The sequence below is a fragment of the Colossoma macropomum genome, unplaced genomic scaffold (genome assembly GCF_904425465.1).
Source record: "Colossoma macropomum unplaced genomic scaffold, Colossoma_macropomum, whole genome shotgun sequence".
Lineage (NCBI taxonomy): Eukaryota > Metazoa > Chordata > Actinopteri > Characiformes > Serrasalmidae > Colossoma > Colossoma macropomum.
This window is the reverse complement of record NW_023494784.1, coordinates 42,804,692-42,822,383: the sequence shown is the minus strand read 5'-3', so window position 1 is coordinate 42,822,383 and position 17,692 is coordinate 42,804,692. Positions and strand designations below refer to the sequence as shown.

Genomic DNA, 17,692 nt, shown 5'->3' with positions numbered 1-17,692 from the left:
CTTAAATTGTTGCAGGCATCAATTTCAGAATGACCATATATTTACAAAAAATAATGAAGTAGACTAGAACAATCACTACATATCTTGTCTTTGTCTTTCGGTTTTTATTTACATTTTACTTACTGCCCCAACTTTTTTGGAACTGGTTTTGTATATCATAAACTGTCTATTTTTGTCTTTTAAAACTACTCTTCTGCCTTAATAATATGATTTCTCAATGCTGTTGTCACATATACCTTGATATACAAAGAACCTGATCTGAAAACATGTTAAGCACATGGGTCAGAATATACTTCACACTTCTGTGTTCTTTATTTTGACTCTGATTAAACAAATCCAGAAACATTTCCGTAGCGATGGACAATTGCGTTCTGAACGTGTCCACTGGGAAACTATTGCCATGCATCCAACAATAAAGGCAGCATGGAGCTTCTTTTATACAGTTATAGGACACAGAAATCTCCAATTTCACACAGTGGTCCATTTTACTGACCGGCGTGGACATACACACTCACCAACTACTTTGAGGGCTGTTTTTCATCAGTTACAGGGGGTCAAACGCAAACATTATGAATGATAAATTGTTAACTATTCTGTATTTCTTCCTTAACTTTGGCCTGTAGTACAAATTCTCTCTCCATTTCCCAAATAGCAACCCTGCTGTAGAGCCGTACCTGATCCCTTCACCATCTAAGACCTTCATCTTCTGGCACTGGAGAAATAGGAAGGCCAGATGTTGTCGCTCCTGGCGCAGCTTACACCTCTTGCACCAGCCCATAATCTCTTTCAGCTGGACAGCCATTTCGCTAAAAGAGGATGTGTTCCTTAGCAGTTTTAAGAACGCCCTCTTCTGCTGGTCTAAAGCTGGGTCAGAAGTGTCCACCTCTGCTGGAGACGCCATCTGAAACACGTCCACTACACACTATGGGGAAGGGGGAACAGATTTTTAGCAAAAATAGAAAAGCAGTATAAATTCCAACCAACCAAATATTCCCACAAGCGGCAATTCTGGGGTCCAAGCACTATTTGCCACTTATTAGCAAATGCTGTTACAGCACCCCCTATTGGTTCAATTCTTGGTGCAATCTGCTTCAATATATTCAATATAGTGCACAAGTATTTTAAGTCTGATGCAAATTTGACAGAGCATTTTTGATTTTGTACTGCTATGGTGATACGTATAGGGTTATCCCTGTTTAATCCCTATTGCTTCAGGCTTTTACAACAGATATCCACAAGTCACCTCACGGGAGTCTGAGTCAAGCCTCTTGGGTCTGGAGTGCGAGTTGAATCAAAAAACCTGACGGAGATTCAAATAACGAGCATTTCGCTGTAGAAAAACCTTTACTCGACCTTCACTGATGGACAGAACAAAGCACTACATGCAGTAAATGCGATGTTTAAAGGACAGAGACAAACCGCTTTAACCCGTTGGTTAGCTAGCGTGATAGATACAACTTCAACTTCATGCTTGCTATCCAAACTACCAGGCATTTGAAGTTGTTTCGCCTCTTTCCTTTAAACAGTGCATTCGCTGCATGTAGCACTTCAGATCTGTGCACCAGACTGAAGGTCTATAATGAAAGGCTCGTTATTTGAGCCCATATTGAAGCTGATGCTGCTGTGAGCTGCATGACAACAGCGTTGCAGTAAAGGCTGAGCATCAACACAGCAAAACTGACACAGTAAAAATGGTTTTATCCATTTACTACATTAAGGTTAAGTCAGAGTCGAGTGCAGCTTGAGTCCCCGGCTCTGGCTTGGACCCCTAAGTGTTACTTCCTGCAATCCATTCCCTTCCATAAAATCAGAATAAGTTTGATACCTGTTTGGTAACACCGTGGGTTCTCTGAAGCATCGACTTTATGTCCAACACTGAGGAAGAACCTACAGAATTGTGAAGAACAATTAAGATTCAGTATTTATCACTATACCAGCTAAGTTGTTAGGAATTATGTTCATGACAGCATTACTGGAACTCCATCACTTCAGGTACTGGGAGGCTTTATGTCCCCTTAGCCGACGGTTGGTATTAGGCATGCTGTTTTTAGGCTCATGTATGGTTGATCCTGGCATCCCATTCTAATTGTCAATGCTTTCTATATATATAATTACACAAAAACATTCGGTAGGCAGACTTACTGGAGTAACAGGGATCTTTCCGTAAAATGGCCGTCCCCAGATCCATACTGGACTGCATCCTCCCCTCACCGGCTAACATCTGCATCATCTCTCTCTCCTCTTCTTCTGCAACCTCCACCTTCTCCTCCTCTCCCTCCTCAAACAGCCTGTCGAGGATAGTGGACTTGGCTGTCTTAACTCTCACTGCCTCCGCTCTGCCCCACTTCTTGAGCAGGTAAGAGTCAGGGGGACTCAGGAAGCTTTCCAGATCTCCAGGCAAGGTGTAGTTGGTCAGGTAAGCCATGGGCTGACACTGGGCCACCTGCTGACGGAGCTCTAAGGTCCTCTGGTACACAGGCACAAGGGCACTCAGGACACCTCTGAAGAACACCCTGGATGGAATGAATGCAAAAACAAACCATAGATTACATCACTCTGCACAGTATATTATAAAATTATGAAATGGATTTTTTGCCGTTTTTGTGTTATACAAGTCTTCAGATGTGCAGTATCATTGTTGATATATTTTGAGCCTAATAATGTGCCTCACATTTTCAATTATGAGATAAGTCTGGACTGCAGGCAGGCCAGTCTAGCACCCAAACTCTCTGATTGCACAGCCATTCTTTTGTAACACGAGCACAATGTGGCTTGGTGTTGTCATTTTGAAATAAACATGAACACTCCTGAAAAAGACGGCATCTAGAAGGCAGCATATGTTGCTCCAAAATGTGTTCAGTGTTGATGTTGCTTTTGCAAATGTGCAAGTTACCCACTAATACCGTAAGGCCCTAAAAAGGGTCCAGTACAGTGGGGCACTGATGCCCCAGCTAAGATGGTATATATTTTAACTGTGCAATTTAGTGCAATTAAAAAGCATAAATATGGTACAAGAATGTGCTGACAAAATGTTGTGACGTCACCACACTGTGTTAAAAGCAGCTCAGTTTATTTTCAAGAGAAGAAATGTTCATGTTGGGCTGTTTCAGGTTCATTCGTACAAGGACCTTTATGTTGAAGAGCCTGAGCGTGGTGGAGTGGTGGGTTTTCCGGAGTAGAGCAGATGGCTGTGTTTTTAGCGCCGGAGAGGCTGTGTCTTCTTGCTGTGTTCATTCAACACAGCATTTAGCCAAAAAAAACAACCAAACAAAAAAACTGAATTCCCAAATCCCAAAATTAAAAAGTGAACACCTACCCAACACATGAATACCCGAATAGTCAAATACGAATATGTTCCTAGTCTTAACCTGCCCCTGTCCCAACCTTTTTGGAACCTGTTGCAGGCGTAAATTTCAGAATGAGCATCAATTTATAGCAAACAATCAAGTTGATAAGGGAAACTATTACATATCTTGTTTTTGTACTGTTTGTGTTCAAATGCAGAGCAAAGTAGATTTAAAACTGCTTTCTGTTTTTCCCAACTTTTTTTCCCAACTTTTTCTGTTATCCCAACTTTTTTGGAATTTGAAACCTTATCTTTTTTTTTAATAAGGCAAGGAATTTTTGTTTTTGCATGATAGAGATAAAAAAGCCTGCAGTTTAAGTGCTTAACAGTACCAGCTTGATAACAGTACCAGCTAACTCGATCCTCTGGACATGGTCATGGCGTTGAACTCACCAGAGTCGACTGAGCATGCTTGCGAGCACCAAGTTCAGCACGATAAACTCAGCCACACGAAGATGCCGTCTTGTCAGTCTGTCAGAAGGGAGAGTCAAGGCTCTACGACAAATACATGCAAAGGCAGAATCCACACATAATAAATCAGAATACAGTGGCCTGCACTGAATTACCTTCACTCTATAGTTACTCAGCGACCCTTTATAAGAAGTGGATCATCCTATATAAACTCTATGTTTATGATGTGCCAGTATGTCTGCTCTGTTATGTCCAGAAGGATACGAGAAGGCTTTGGTGCACTGGTCCAGGGTCCGAACCATGAGACTGGACGCTCCCAGCAGTTTGAGACAAATCCACTCCAGCATGGGCTGACTGGGCACGTCACAGAATCCAGTGTCTACTCCCACATCCCTAAACAGAGAGCATGTCGGGTCAAGTTCTAAACAATTACAATACAATAACAGTTGCCTTATATAATATACAGTAATATAATAATAATAATAATTCTGAAGTACAGTCAGAGTGCTCCATTAATGCTTGTGTAATTTGCTACAATATTCTTATAGGTGTACTGTAGAAATTCCTGTAGTATGGATAGAATATTTCTTTTTCATGAAAGACAATAATATTGATAATATTAAAAATAAAACATTAACAGCAAATACTGTATTTCACAGTCACGTACGTTACCTCTGAATTTTGTTGGGGCACAGCTCCTGCAGGTCTTGTAAAGCTCCCTGCAGATTCATTTCGTTCAGTCGTTTTATGCATTGCTCCACCTGCAGCACACAAAATTAGGCACTGTTGAAGGGGAATTACACCAATTTTTAAAATTTCTGAATCATTTAGTCCTTAGATGCCAACATAGTCATTCAGATTGGTTTGATGTGAAATGGTTAACTTTAAAGAAGCTTAAAGAATCTGATTTCCTTACAGTGGTCATGATAGGAACCAGGGGTCACCATGTCTACAACACAAATACATCCATGTTATTTACTATCCAAAACCACAAGTGAACCTAGTGTTTATACATGTAAAGTTGACGCACTGAGTCCGTGTGTCCCTCCGACGGGTCAGACATCAGGCAGCACATATGTAACCAGTTCATTTAAATTTCAGTGGAGGAGCTTTTAGAGGGGGACGTCTGGTTCCCATCACCACCACTGTGAATTCTGACTCGGCAAGTTTCCCTAGAACTGAGAAACCACTCCAAATGACCATTTCATTATGCAGAATTTTGGAAAAATCTGTGGAGTTCCCCTTTAACTACCCTGTTGTAAAAACCACAGACCAGCATACATGTCATGCTGGTCTGTGCTGGTTTATGAAGACCTGGTGCTGGTTCAGCTGGTCACCCCAGCACGGTCATATCAGCTTATCAACGTCCACCGCTGCTGACCAGCGTGCCAGCATCTAAAACACAACATAGGCTGGGTTTTTGCTGGTGACCAGCCATGCTAGGCTTTTTTTTACCAGGGTAAGCTGAATGGGATTCTTAGTGGGCTCTTCCGTTCCACCTTAAATAGTGCAGGAGTTACTCCAACTGCTGCAGCATTTAAGGTGGAACGGAAAATTAAGCAAGAACATCAGTAAGGAAACAACTGCTGCCGTCCAAACATGCATGAAAGCCGGTGTATCACGGGCACCTGTACCTGCTTGACAGCCCTGAAGGGCTTGTGCTGTCTGAGGCTGTTGTTCACCACGTAAACGATCTCATACAGGACACGGATCTCCGTCCGCAGCACCTGACTGCCCAGCAGCTTCTGCACATCACCGCACTGCGACACCACACCCTCGACTATGCTATCTGGAACACAGTAAAGACAGTGAGGACCATACTGGGATATTACATAATGCGCCACACACTTTCCAACACATCCACTCCTCCTGTTCCACAGCGCGCGCTGCAGCTCCTGCCTGCGCTCCCAACCCACGTGTCTCACATAAACAACGCACCAACTGACTCCGTACAGTCAGAACTACACCGCTCCACCTTAACACCATAGAAGACATCATTCACACCTGTCGTAGCGTTAAAGCTGATCCGGCTGGTCGAAGCAGCGCTCGGATACGGAATATTAACTCTATTCCACGGATCCACCGCCATGTTTCTTTAAAGGCGTGCAGGAAGCGGCTCGGTTAAAGCGTGACGTCAGCCTGGTTGCCAGATCCGGACGCTATGCCTCCTTCCTGAAAATAGAGAAACATTTTATCTTCAGCACTACATCATATACACCGATCAGGCATAACATTATGACCACCTCCTTGTTTCTACGCTCATTGTCCATTTTATCAGCTCCACTTACTATATAGGTGCACTTTGTAGTTCTACAGTTACAGACTGTAGTCCATCTGTTTCTCTGATACTTTGTTAGCCCCCTTTTACCCTGTTCTTCAGTGGTCAGGACCCCCATGGACCCTCACAGAGCTGGTACTATTTGGGTGGTGGATCATTCTCAGCACTGCAGTAACACTGACGTGGTGGTGGTGTGTTAGTGTGTGTTGTGCTGGTACGAGTGGATCAGACACAGCAGTGCTGCTGGAGTTTTTAAACACCTCAGTGACACTGCTGGACTGAGAATAGTCCACCAACCAAAAATATCCAGCCAACAGCGTCCTGTGACCACTGATGAAGGACTAGAGGATGACCAAACACAGACTGGGCAGCAGCAGATGAGCTATCGTCTCTGACTTTACATCTACAAGGTGGACCGACCAGGTAGGAGTGTCTAATAGAGTGGACAGTGAGTGGACACAGTGTTTAAAAACTCCAGCAGCACTGCTGTGTCTGATCCACTCGTACCAGCACAACACACACTAACACACCACCACCACGTCAGTGTTACTGCAGTGCTGAGAATGATCCACCACCCAAATAGTACCAGCTCTGTGAGGGTCCATGGGGGTCCTGACCACTGAAGAACAGGGTAAAAGGGGGCTACAAAGTATGCAGAGAAACAGATGGACTACAGTCTGTAACTGTAGAACTACAAAGTGCACCTATATAGTAAGTGGAGCTGATAAAATGGACAATGAGTGTAGAAACAAGGAGGTGGTCAGAAACAGTAACGGTAACAAAAACAGACTATGCCTTTGTATGATATACAGGCTTATGGAAAAAGTCTGAATGCTCCTGGTCAGATTATGTGTTTTGTTTATTTTCTAGGTGAACATACATTAACACGTCCTCTACAGGGAGCCCACTTTAATGTGGCACGAATTCAAAACATTTAAATTCATAAATCCATAACTTTTGCACAGGCCACATTTTAAAAGCATGTGGAAGTGTTAACTTACAAATACACAGACCAGCCACTTCATTAAGTGAACCTACTAGTCTCTACACTCGTCCATTTTATCAGCTCCACTGACCATATAGGAGCACTTTGTAGTTCTACAGTTGCAGACAGTAGTCCATCTGTTTCTCTGCATACTTTAACCTTGTTCTTCAGTGGTCAGGACCACCACAGCCCTGCTAGAAAACCAGCATAGCTGATCACCAGCAAATCCTGGATATGTTATGTTTTGAATGCTGGTATTCTGGTCAGCAGCAATGAAAATGAGCATGCTGTTCACCATCAAAACCAACATGACCAACTAAAAATATCTGGCCAACAGCGTCCTGTGACTACTGATGAAGGACTAGAGGATGACCAACACAAACTGTGCAGCAACAGATGAGCTATCGTCTCTCGCTTTACATCTACAAGGTGGACCAGCACATTTAAATTCACTGAGCTCTTCAGTACGACCCATTATACTGCCACTGTATGTCATACGGATATGTGCTGTTAGCACTGGGTGAAACACCTTAATAATTGTGAGGGGTGTCCACAGATTTTTGGCCACACAGTGTATCAGTATTGGTATTCAGAGAGAAAACGTTGGATTGGTGCATGCTTAGTAATAATCAACCAGTTCCCACACTCTTTAGCTCCTAATTAGCATTAATGGGTTACTTATGTCTAAAACTGTCTGGAATAAAAGACAAAGTTAAATGTTAACTGCTTTTAAGGCTTCAGCAGATCAGGTGTTATGCAATGCAAGTGACAGTTGTTTATATGTGCTTGCTCTCCATCTACACCTTGGATTCATTAACCTTCTACAGGATCTTTTTCATGCCACAGATTAGCGTTTGCTAACTCCAGTCCTGATTCAGCACAAGAAAGACTTATTAGCTAACGAAATGACTCAGGTGCAGGCAAACATGAGAGTAGTACTGGACAGGGCCTCCCTTTGCTCTCAAAACAGCTTCAATTCTACGAGGCATGGATTCCACAACATGCTGGAAACCTTCCTTTGAGATTCTGGTCCATGTTAACGTGACTGTCGCATGCAATTCCACAGATTTTTCAGGTGCGCTTTCATGCTGCGAATCTCCCGTTCTTGCACATCCCAAAGGTGTTCTACTGGATTCAGATCCAGTGACTGTGAAGGCCACTGAAGAACACTGAACTCATTGTCATGTTCATGAAACCAGTTTCAGATGACTTTTGCTTTGTGACATGGTGTATAATCACGCTGGAAGTAGCCATTCGAAGATGGTAAATTGTGGCTGTGAAGGGATGCATATGGTCAGCAACAATACTCAAATAGTCTGTGGCATTCAAGCGACGAGTGTTATTAATGGGCCCAAAGTGTGCCAAACAAACATTCCCCACCCCAATACACCACCTCCACCAGCCTGGACTGTTGACACGAGGCAGGTTGGGTCCCTGGATTCATGCTGTTGGCACCAAATTTTTACCCTACCACCTGTGTGCTTCAGCAGAAGTTGAGATTCATCAGACCAGGCTATGTTTTTCCAGTCTTCAACTGTCCAGTTTGGCGAACCTGTGCCCACTGCAGCCTCTGCTTTCTGTTTTTGGCTGACAGAAGTGGAACCCGACATGAGATTCTGCTGTTGTAGCCCCTCCGCCTCAAGGTTCGACATTTTGTGCATTTTGAGATGCTTTTCTGCTCAGCACATTTGTACAGTGTTACTAGCCTTTACCCAGTCTGGCCATTCTCCGCTGACTTCCGTCACTGGATGTATCTTCTTTATTACTTTATTCTGAGTAACTCTAGAGACGCTATGTGTGAAAATCCCAGGAGACCAGCAGTCATAGAAATACTCGAACCTGTCTTGCACCAACAATCTTGCCACGGTCAAAATTACCTGCTGCAGAACACATGGCAGCCAATCAGAACACAGGTCATCTACATATATACCATAAGCCAAAACAGCTTGTTTAATTCTAAGGGATAAAGTGAGGTGTATCATCATGTATAAATTAATTATTTGTGTTTATTAGTACATAAACTGACACTGAAGAATTATTTTATTTATAAAAATGTAGACATTGTTTTCTTTCGCATATGTTGACAATCAGACAAGCACTATATAAAAACAGATCTCAGCAGCAGAGCATTTTCAGACATGTTCCAGTATCCATGTCATGATTCTTGAGTTGACCTCTTCCAGTACAGACTCCTCTGTCCTCCCCTTTACTGCCAGGCCGTGACTCCCCCCCTCCACCCAGTGCACAGAGCTGGAGCTCTTCATCTGCTCCACAACACTTTCCAGAAGCTTCTGAAGAGAAAACAGGGTTCCATACATTATGTTCTTACCCCAACAACAGAACCCCAATCCACCTCCGATTTCAGCTTCAACTTAAGAAGAGACCAAATTCAGTATATATTAGAGGTGCAATCATGTACATAGTAATATTCATACATTTATATGGAAATGTAAGATCATGCATGCTGTGAATGAAATGCAGACATATTGACAAATTGGAATAGTTGTTATACAGTACTGTGCAGCCACAGACCACAGCTCGTTTAATTAATTTCCAGTCAAAACAGCCATTAAGAACACGTCATTCATTTTTCAGGAGATATTTCTGAGGTGACTAGATGTGAAATAATCCACTTGCATAAGGAAGCAGAAAGTCAAAGGAAGATCAGTGAAAAAACAGTTTCCAAAACTCAAAAAATGATGTCAAGAAGCCTCACTGAGAAAAGGAGACGGACACATCAAACAAAGAAGCTGAACAATGGACTGACCACCCCAGAGTCCAGACCTCAACATCACTGAATGTGTTTGATTACTGCAGAAAATGATTAACCAACTTCTAAGACTGAACTTTGGAGGTATGTCTGAGGATTTCTTAGAGAAACTGAAAGTGAGTCTCCTGAAAAGAATGGAAGCTGGAATGAAGGTAAAAAGTGACTCAGTAAACACTAAAAAAACTGATAGTTGTTGAGGCTTCTGTCTAATTTTCTGTTAAATACATGTTCTGCTTTTTTCCTGATGCTGAAAAATAAACACTTTGTATTTGATGGCTGTTTTGACAATAAACTAAGGGTGGTCTGTGACATTCGCACAGTTCCGATTTCCCATTCACACTGACTTTAAGTGGGTACATGGAAATGCTAGGTTTCCTGGAGGGATTATGGCATATACTGCAAGAGAGCGAGCTGCACTCACTCGTTCACACATGTTGTCTGCCGTGCCAGACACGAAGAGCACGGGGACGTGGGACAGCGCTCTGAGGTCCTCACTGCGCTTAACGTGTGTGTGTGTTTGTCCAGGGGGATGCAGAGGGAAGGACACACACACCAGGCCCCGTACGGCTCCCTCCTCCGCGGCACACAGCTGCCGGCCCAACGCCGCGGCAGCTCGAGCTCCCATCGAACGACCTGGCACCCACACGCAGTCAGAAGTGTCACATTTGAGAGGAGAAAAACATTTAGTCGATCAATCAAATTTAATTTTACACTAGGTTTAACTTCAAACTCTCAAAAATAGGTGCCAAAGAGGGTCCTTTCGCATAGATGAAACTTTTTAGGTTCCTTTTAGACCCTTTCAATGGTTGGTTCTCTAAGCACATTGGCCAAAATGAAAGACTTACATTTTTACGTCTTGTAAACAAGCCCGTTCATCTCTAGCAGTGGTACTGCAGTAGGTTCTAGAGTGTGATTTTCTGGTATAGAGACTAAAACCTCCGTCTGATGATGTACCTTGAGTGGTTTATGGGGACGAGCTCTTTGTTTTGTCCTTCTTTTTCTCTAGCTGGTGGACGCAGAAAGCTAATGCTACCGCTACAAAGCTGAACATCTTATCATAGGCATGTATCTGTGGTGTCTTCAAATCATCATCATTAGAGAGGATGACAAGAATGACAAGCTAAAAGCTAAGTTGGCGAGCAAGATATCTACATATCTTATCTTATCTTAGCTCATTTTCTCTGTTACTCTTTAACTGAAATGTGTCTCTGATAAAGAAACGAACTGTCTTGTTTGACGAGTTACACTAATGCTAACTTGGATGTATCTATTAGTCTATTGCTCATTTGCTATGTTAGTAGTCACGACTGGTTGACACCACAGGGATTCCACATAGCTTCATGATGTACTTGTGTGACGCATGCAGAGTACTGTAGTTAGAGAGCTTTTATGAAGGCAAAGGAAAACAATATAACGACATAATATAAGGACAATGAAAACAATGCAAATAACATAAACTCATGAATTTAGTTAGAGCAAATAACATTATGTAGCGTCCCGCTATCAGCTTGTTCAGCTGTGGACACACGGAAGTCGTGGCCATGCAGAGCGATGTGGGTGGAGCTCTACCTGAGCTGGCCCGGGCAAGGAGGCTCGACAGCGATGCTGAGGTGGTCAAGGCAGAGCACTGGAGCGCCAGTATACACAAGCAGCGGCCTCACTGGTGTCTGTGGTACAGTGGGTGGCAGGGAAAGTGGAGTGCCTCTGTTGCTGTCGGTTGCATGAATACTGCAAAGGGATCTAACATGCTGAGGTGGAGGACGCAGTGCTCAGTCTCTCTGTTCCACTGCCGCGAAGAGGAGGACACGGCCTCAAGGGAGGACTGGCAGCTTGCATGGCCTAGAGCACGTGCTTACAGTATGAGTGTTTGCTGGGACAGCAGATGTTCTGTAACCCTGCTTGGAGAGACTGCGAGAGGGGAGAACGGCGTACCCAAGGACTCTACTCAGAGTCTAGCCGGACTTTGTGGGGTCGCCGGGATGGTCGCAGCAATGTAGCATCCCGCTACCTGCTCGTTCAGCCAACCACGTGCATGGCCATGCGGAGCGGTGAGGGCAGAGCACCACAGGCAGCATCACGTCAGCAGTACAAAAGACTTGTACTTGAACTTGTAATTAGCTGTTACTGTATAGACAATATAGATGCAGCAGTGTCGGTAAGCCTTGTTGCGCCAGACCGTGCTGGGCTTGGGTTGGCTGTTACTGGCCTGCCTGCTATCCCGGCCGTTCAGTCAGTGCTGAGTAGCGGGTCTCCCCACTGCTATGTTCAATAAAAGAGCATTCGTCTGAAGCGCTGTTTCCTGTGCCTTCTTGTACGCCAGGCATGTCAAACTGTGGACCCTCCAGGCCAGTGTGCTGCGCAGATTAGCATGTCTCCTATCTAACGCTCTGAATTTCCCCTATCTAATGATCTGAATTCTTGCTTGTTGACGAGCTGAGTCAGGTGTGGTTAATGAGACGGTCTGCTGAGTCTGCAGTGTTTTGCCCCGTGAGGACTGAAGTCTAGCACATGTGTTCTACGCTGACGGCACAATGTTAAATGCTAATTTTAGGCCAAATGCACCTTTAAAACTCAGTGTCCTTTTGCACCTTCTGTCTGTCTTGTCCTGCAATTTGTTTTACCATATTGTTTATTATGGATCTATATTAGGGATGAGCATTTGAGTCTAATTATGTAGCTTTAAGGCTACAGGCTACTGCATACCCGACACATTGGTTGGACAACACTAGAGACAGTGGCACCATTCTGCATATTTATTTGTGTGCATAGTAGACGACGTGGTTTGAAATGTACTCTAAGAATAGATTATAATGCAAAGTCTTTGAGATAAATGGAGAAATCCTATTCGACTGATTTCACCTCAGCTAACGTTACTAGTCTAGTCGCACTGTATTTCAGCTTGTACCTTTCAGCTGGAAAACACTGAGTTAGTTCGCTGATGCCAAACCTGATAAATTCACTACATGATGTTGAAAGCTGTATTCCATTAAATCTATGTAAGTACAGTGTAAAATGAAGTTGAGCTTGTTGTTTATCTGGCTTTTTTCTAACTGTACGAAAACCACCTTCTACCCAGCACCTTCTGGGGCGGGGCGGAGCTTCTCGTCCGGTGTGCAGTACCCTTTAGCCGGCCACAGTAGAATTTCTGTAGCTTCTGTGAACAAATAAGAAACTTGGACCAAAACATAAGACATAGGCTCTACACTGCCCTCTGGTGGAGCACAGACCTCAGTCATCTGATCACTCTTTAATATGAAAACATATAAAGTTAAAGAGAAGCTTATATGCATATCAAGAATCCTATTTCACTGCTGATTTTTTTTTCTTTTTTAACTTATCGCAGAGCGCAATTCAGTCAAATACCACCAACATTACTGTGGACCAGTAATAAATCTCGAAATGTTCTTCACAGAACCAAAGGTGGTTCTCCTAAGGCACCCTTTTTGGACACCTTTTCATTTTAAGAGTGCAGGCGCATGGTAACTAACGTTCCGCTGTAAAACATTTACAACCAAATACGTCACTGATCACAGAGATTACTCACCCGCAAGGAAAACATTACTCAGTGTGAACCTCTGGAGGGTTTTCAAGTAATCCTGTAAAAAGAAAGCCAGCCTGCTGAGCATCAGTGACCTAGAGTGCAATGACCGTGACTGTACTGTGTCCTCCACTTACAACAGCTGCCTGAAACGCCCGCACTCTGTAGGTGAAATTGAGACTTTTACAGGTGAAACGGAGACACAGGACACCAGATGTGGCCGTGCAGCCGGCCAGAGAACGCAGGGCTTTCAGGTTCATGTCCCCTCCGGCTCCATGTGTGAGGACAAGGCCCGTCCGCACGGCCTCCACTTCAGGAACAGTCAGAACACCGTCCAGTACTTTGGTCCCAAACGGAATGGTCACTTTCTCCTACATAAACACATGAGAAGATGGTATTATTTCATTAAATGAGATTTTCTCAGCTAAATTAAACCAGTGTGATAGCTGGGATGTTTCCACTGGGCGCTCCTCATTCCTTTATGGCTTAATCCATCACAATGTCCGACAACTTCATTTAGCATTTAGCATGATGAGGCCACAGTACTTGTACTGACTAAATTAGTGATGCCATTTTGTAGAGTTGTACCTTGGATAAAGATCTAACAGTATCTGTTTTGATTATTTGTAATTTTCATGTTTTTCCCCTCAGTAGTATGTCAGAATATTGATGTAGTACCTCAACATAATGAATGATTTTCTTGAAATATTGATTTGCTTGGTCAGTATAATGACTTATTTGATCAAAAAATAAACTATGTCAAGAAACTCAATATGTCAAATTAATTATTTTGACTTTTTATTATTTGTTTTCTTGAAACGTAATAACTGGTTTCTTATTTTGAGATATTAAGTAAAAAGTTCCAGAAAATAACTCATTATATGAGATATCAAGCCACTATTTCAAGGAAATACATCATTATTTGGACATCCCTGCTGAAAAAACAGCACAGACCAACACGAATTGCATGCTGGCCTCAACATGGTCATGCTGTATGACTAGAATACCAGCATCCAAAATATAAAATATGCAGGTTTTGCTGGTGACCAGCCATGCTGGTCTACGCTGTTTAATCTAGCAGGGATGCTGTGTCAATATCTGTTTTTGTGCCTCTATTGTGGTTTATTGAAATGCTATTTTTCCTTTTTTCAGAAATGTAGAAACAGAGTGGATTAACTGCCTTTTGCAATCCATGAACAGAACCAAGAAAAAAAAAACATGCCAAGTGGTAATTATCAGTTTATGGCCCAAGATCTCAATTAGGAAAAGTTTTTGGGGCTTTTACAAAGATTTAAAGTATATAGTTTTGAGGAATGGTTCCTGAAAGAACATTTAAGGGGGATGAATGTTATTGGTAGGATAAACAGAATGTAATACCATGGTTGTTGAGACAGTAGGAGGCCATTCTGTTCTTTTTCTATGTTTTCTATGTCATTATTTCAAGATACTAAGACACTATTTTGAAAAAATAGGTCATTATTTTCAGATAATAAGTCAGTCATACTGTTGCCAGAAACAGAAGAGAGAAAAATAATGTTCTCCTGTTCCTGGTGGGAACTGGCCTTCTTACAAACAGGTCTTAGCTACATCTACACTGTTAGAAATAAAGGTTCTGTTCAGGTACATTTTTTGTTTATCAAGGTACAAACAATGTAAATGTTCCCTCAAAGGTCCAACAGTGGTTTTAAGGTCTGACTGTGAACCTTAAATAAGTTTTTCCAGGTGAAAAGTTCGCATTTGTGCCTTTTTTTATAACCGAATGTTTTAAAACAGAACAATAAAATAAAGTCCTGGAGACGAGACGGGGTGTGTGGAGTCAGTACAGCTTAGAACATATCATTTCAGTGGATTATGGTTCAGTTATGTTCCCTGACTAAAGGACTGAGATGGACCCTTGAGGGTCCCACCCCAGTGACAAGAGGGGAACTGACCCAGTGACAGTTTACTACCTTTATTTCTGAGTGTAGGAGAAGTAAATGAGATAAAGAGGTCTCATTTAGATGTTGTTATTCTTCTGGTTACCCCTGTCCAGCTTATTTTACTGACTATTTCTGCTACAACAGAACAAATCTTAACTTATCATCTCAATATTAAGCTCTCCATGACCTGAACTGGCCTTACAGAGCAGGTAAACACTGAAATGTTCAGGGTTCTCCAGGAGCAAAGTTGGGAAACTTGGCTAGTTAGATAACAGGTTTAGCCCCAAACCGCCAGGTTTAACCACGACAGTCTTCTTTATTATATATTATTGGGGTTTTTCACGTTTAAGTGACTAAAAATCAGGTAAACACGAACATTCACTGATTCTGAACGCTGTCGCTACATTTCCTACCTCACTAACGGCCACCATCTTCAGTGAAGGTCCAGAACAGGTCGCACCGCCATCTAGCGGCAAGGAGTGAGTCCTGCATCTGAACCTGGACCAAACTTCCATGAGTGCTGAGTCATTGTGTTACAGCTCAATCCTGCTATCTGAATTTCAAATAACCTGGTAGAAAACTGGGAATTCCGCCATTCTATTCTAACTTTATGCATAATTCAGTGGTTGAGATGTAAATAGAGTCATTCAGAGTGGTTTTGTGTGAGACGGCTCACTGCAGAGGCTCAGATGTCTTTACAGTGGTGGTGATGGGAACCAGAGGTCACCATGACTACAACACAGATATAGACATTTAATTTACTATCCAGAACCACCAGTGAGTTTTTATATGTAATGTTAATGATGGTAAATATCACATTATTCATTTATTTTCTTTTCTAAATCTAGAAAAGAAAATAATGAAGTGACCTGTTCAAAGCTATTAAATGTCTCAGACATCAGGCAGTGTTTTCACAACCAGTTCACATAATGACTGTCTGTGAGGGAGCTTTTAGAGGTGGACGTCTGGTTCCTATCACCACCACCGTGAACAATGCTTACTTGGCAAGTGCTCTAGAACAGAGCGTTTCACTCCAAACCACTCTGAACGACTGTTTACATCTTAACCATTTAACTATGTTTTAATATGTTTATTTAATTACTTTAAGCTCAGATTGTTTTCAGAGGACAGCCTTCGCTTCTACTTGACTTGTTGGCTTAAAGGGGAACTCCACTAATTTTAAAAATTCTACACAATCAGACGATTAAGATGTAAACAAAGTCATTTAGAGTGGTTCGGTGTGAAAAGCTCTGTTCTAGAGAAAGAGTCAGAATCATTCACAGTGGTGGTGATAGGAACCAGACGTCCGCCTCTAAAAGGGTTCTTTAGTAAACTAGAAACTAGTTCTACATAGAACCATGAATACTCAAAAGAACGCTGTGTATCATTAAAGCGTCTTCTTCTTGCATCATGAAAGGGGTCTTCAGACTGATGGAGAACGTCGTCGCTGTCCAAAGAAAAACAAGCATCTCCAAAATGGTAACTTTCCCGGAGAGAGCAAAAACTCTCTTAACTTTCTCTGGAAGTTAAAGGAAAGAGATTTTATTCTAAGCAGTTTTGGTGCATTTCTATTGGTCCAATCAGCACCACCTGCTGAGCTCAAATGATGCAGAAAAGTGATGCAGGAAATGGAGATACATGTTTTTCATTGGACAGCGACGATATGCTGTAGATGATTCTATATAGAACCTTTTTGAAAGGGGTTCTATATAGCAACCAAAAGGGTTTTTCTATTGTTACAAGCTTTATATTGTAACAACAGAAGAACCCTTTTCACACATCCTTAAGAACCCTTTCATGATGCAAAGAACCCTTTAATCACGCAAAGGGTTCTTTGAGTGTTCATGGTTCTATATAGAACCATTTTCTTTACTAAAGAACCCTTGAAGAACCATCTTTTTTTAAAAGTATATGTTCAGCTATGTATAAGATGTCTTTTACCTTTGCATACATATGTGTAAATGTAACATCAGTGGGACACAAATGGGACCCCAATTACAGAATCTTAGCCATATTACTGTAGTGTGGTTTTAGACCAGGACTAGTCTGCCTCTGGAAACAAGCTTATATAGAACAGGTCTTAACTGTATTTCTAAAGCACTTCATTACACATAAATGAGTAAGTCACTATATGTCCAAAAGTGTGGCTAGCATTAGTTAGAGGGGTATAAAGCTGGGGGGGGCGGGGCTGTACCCCTCTAATTGATGCCTAACATACCCACTGAGCTGTGGAGCAGTGGAGCTGTGTTCTCTGGAGCTCCATCCAATACCTTTGGGATGAGAGATCCAGAACTGATCATTCAACATCAGTATTTGTCCTCACTAATGCTCTTGTGGCTGCCATCAAATCCTCACAGCAATGTTCTAACATCTAGTGTAAAGCCTTTCCAGAAGAGTAGAAGCTATAACTGCAGCAAAGAGGGACAAACTCCCTATTAATACCCT

The 17,692-nt window shown here is 42.4% G+C and overlaps 2 protein-coding genes across 4 annotated transcripts in view; both read right to left on the bottom strand.

Annotated features, from left to right (window-relative positions):
* The window catches only part of nepro (nucleolus and neural progenitor protein), an 8,107-nt gene extending 2,195 nt beyond the window's left edge, over positions 1 to 5,912 (bottom strand). The window contains exons 1-8 of one of the 2 annotated variants that reach the window (XM_036571929.1): positions 5,762 to 5,912; positions 5,392 to 5,546; positions 4,430 to 4,518; positions 4,022 to 4,150; positions 3,740 to 3,817; positions 2,143 to 2,513; positions 1,826 to 1,887; positions 675 to 922 (exon numbers count right to left, since the gene is read on the bottom strand). In XM_036571929.1, coding sequence (XP_036427822.1) covers positions 675 to 922; positions 1,826 to 1,887; positions 2,143 to 2,513; positions 3,740 to 3,817; positions 4,022 to 4,150; positions 4,430 to 4,518; positions 5,392 to 5,546; positions 5,762 to 5,846 — 1,217 coding nt within the window. In that variant the 5' untranslated portion in view covers positions 5,847 to 5,912. Of the gene's footprint in view, positions 1 to 674; positions 923 to 1,825; positions 1,888 to 2,142; positions 2,514 to 3,739; positions 3,818 to 4,021; positions 4,151 to 4,429; positions 4,519 to 4,673; positions 4,707 to 5,391; positions 5,547 to 5,761 lie in introns of those variants that run through there. The other variant, XM_036571938.1, reaches the window with a different exon arrangement.
* Positions 5,913 to 9,030: 3,118 nt separating this feature from the next.
* Positions 9,031 to 15,695, bottom strand: tex30 (testis expressed 30). Of its 2 annotated transcripts, none has more exons than XM_036571909.1 (5): positions 15,661 to 15,695; positions 13,466 to 13,699; positions 13,335 to 13,386; positions 10,212 to 10,423; positions 9,031 to 9,311 (listed from the first exon to the last, which is right to left on the bottom strand). In XM_036571909.1, exons 1-5 carry the CDS (start codon positions 15,676 to 15,678, stop codon positions 9,153 to 9,155), a joined length of 675 nt encoding a protein of 224 aa, XP_036427802.1. In that variant the 5' UTR covers positions 15,679 to 15,695; the 3' UTR covers positions 9,031 to 9,152. The 2 variants fall into 2 exon arrangements, with proteins under 2 accessions (XP_036427802.1, XP_036427810.1); XM_036571917.1 differs by lacking the exon at positions 15,661 to 15,695 and adding an exon at positions 15,278 to 15,652.
* Positions 15,696 to 17,692: the final 1,997 nt, after the last annotated feature.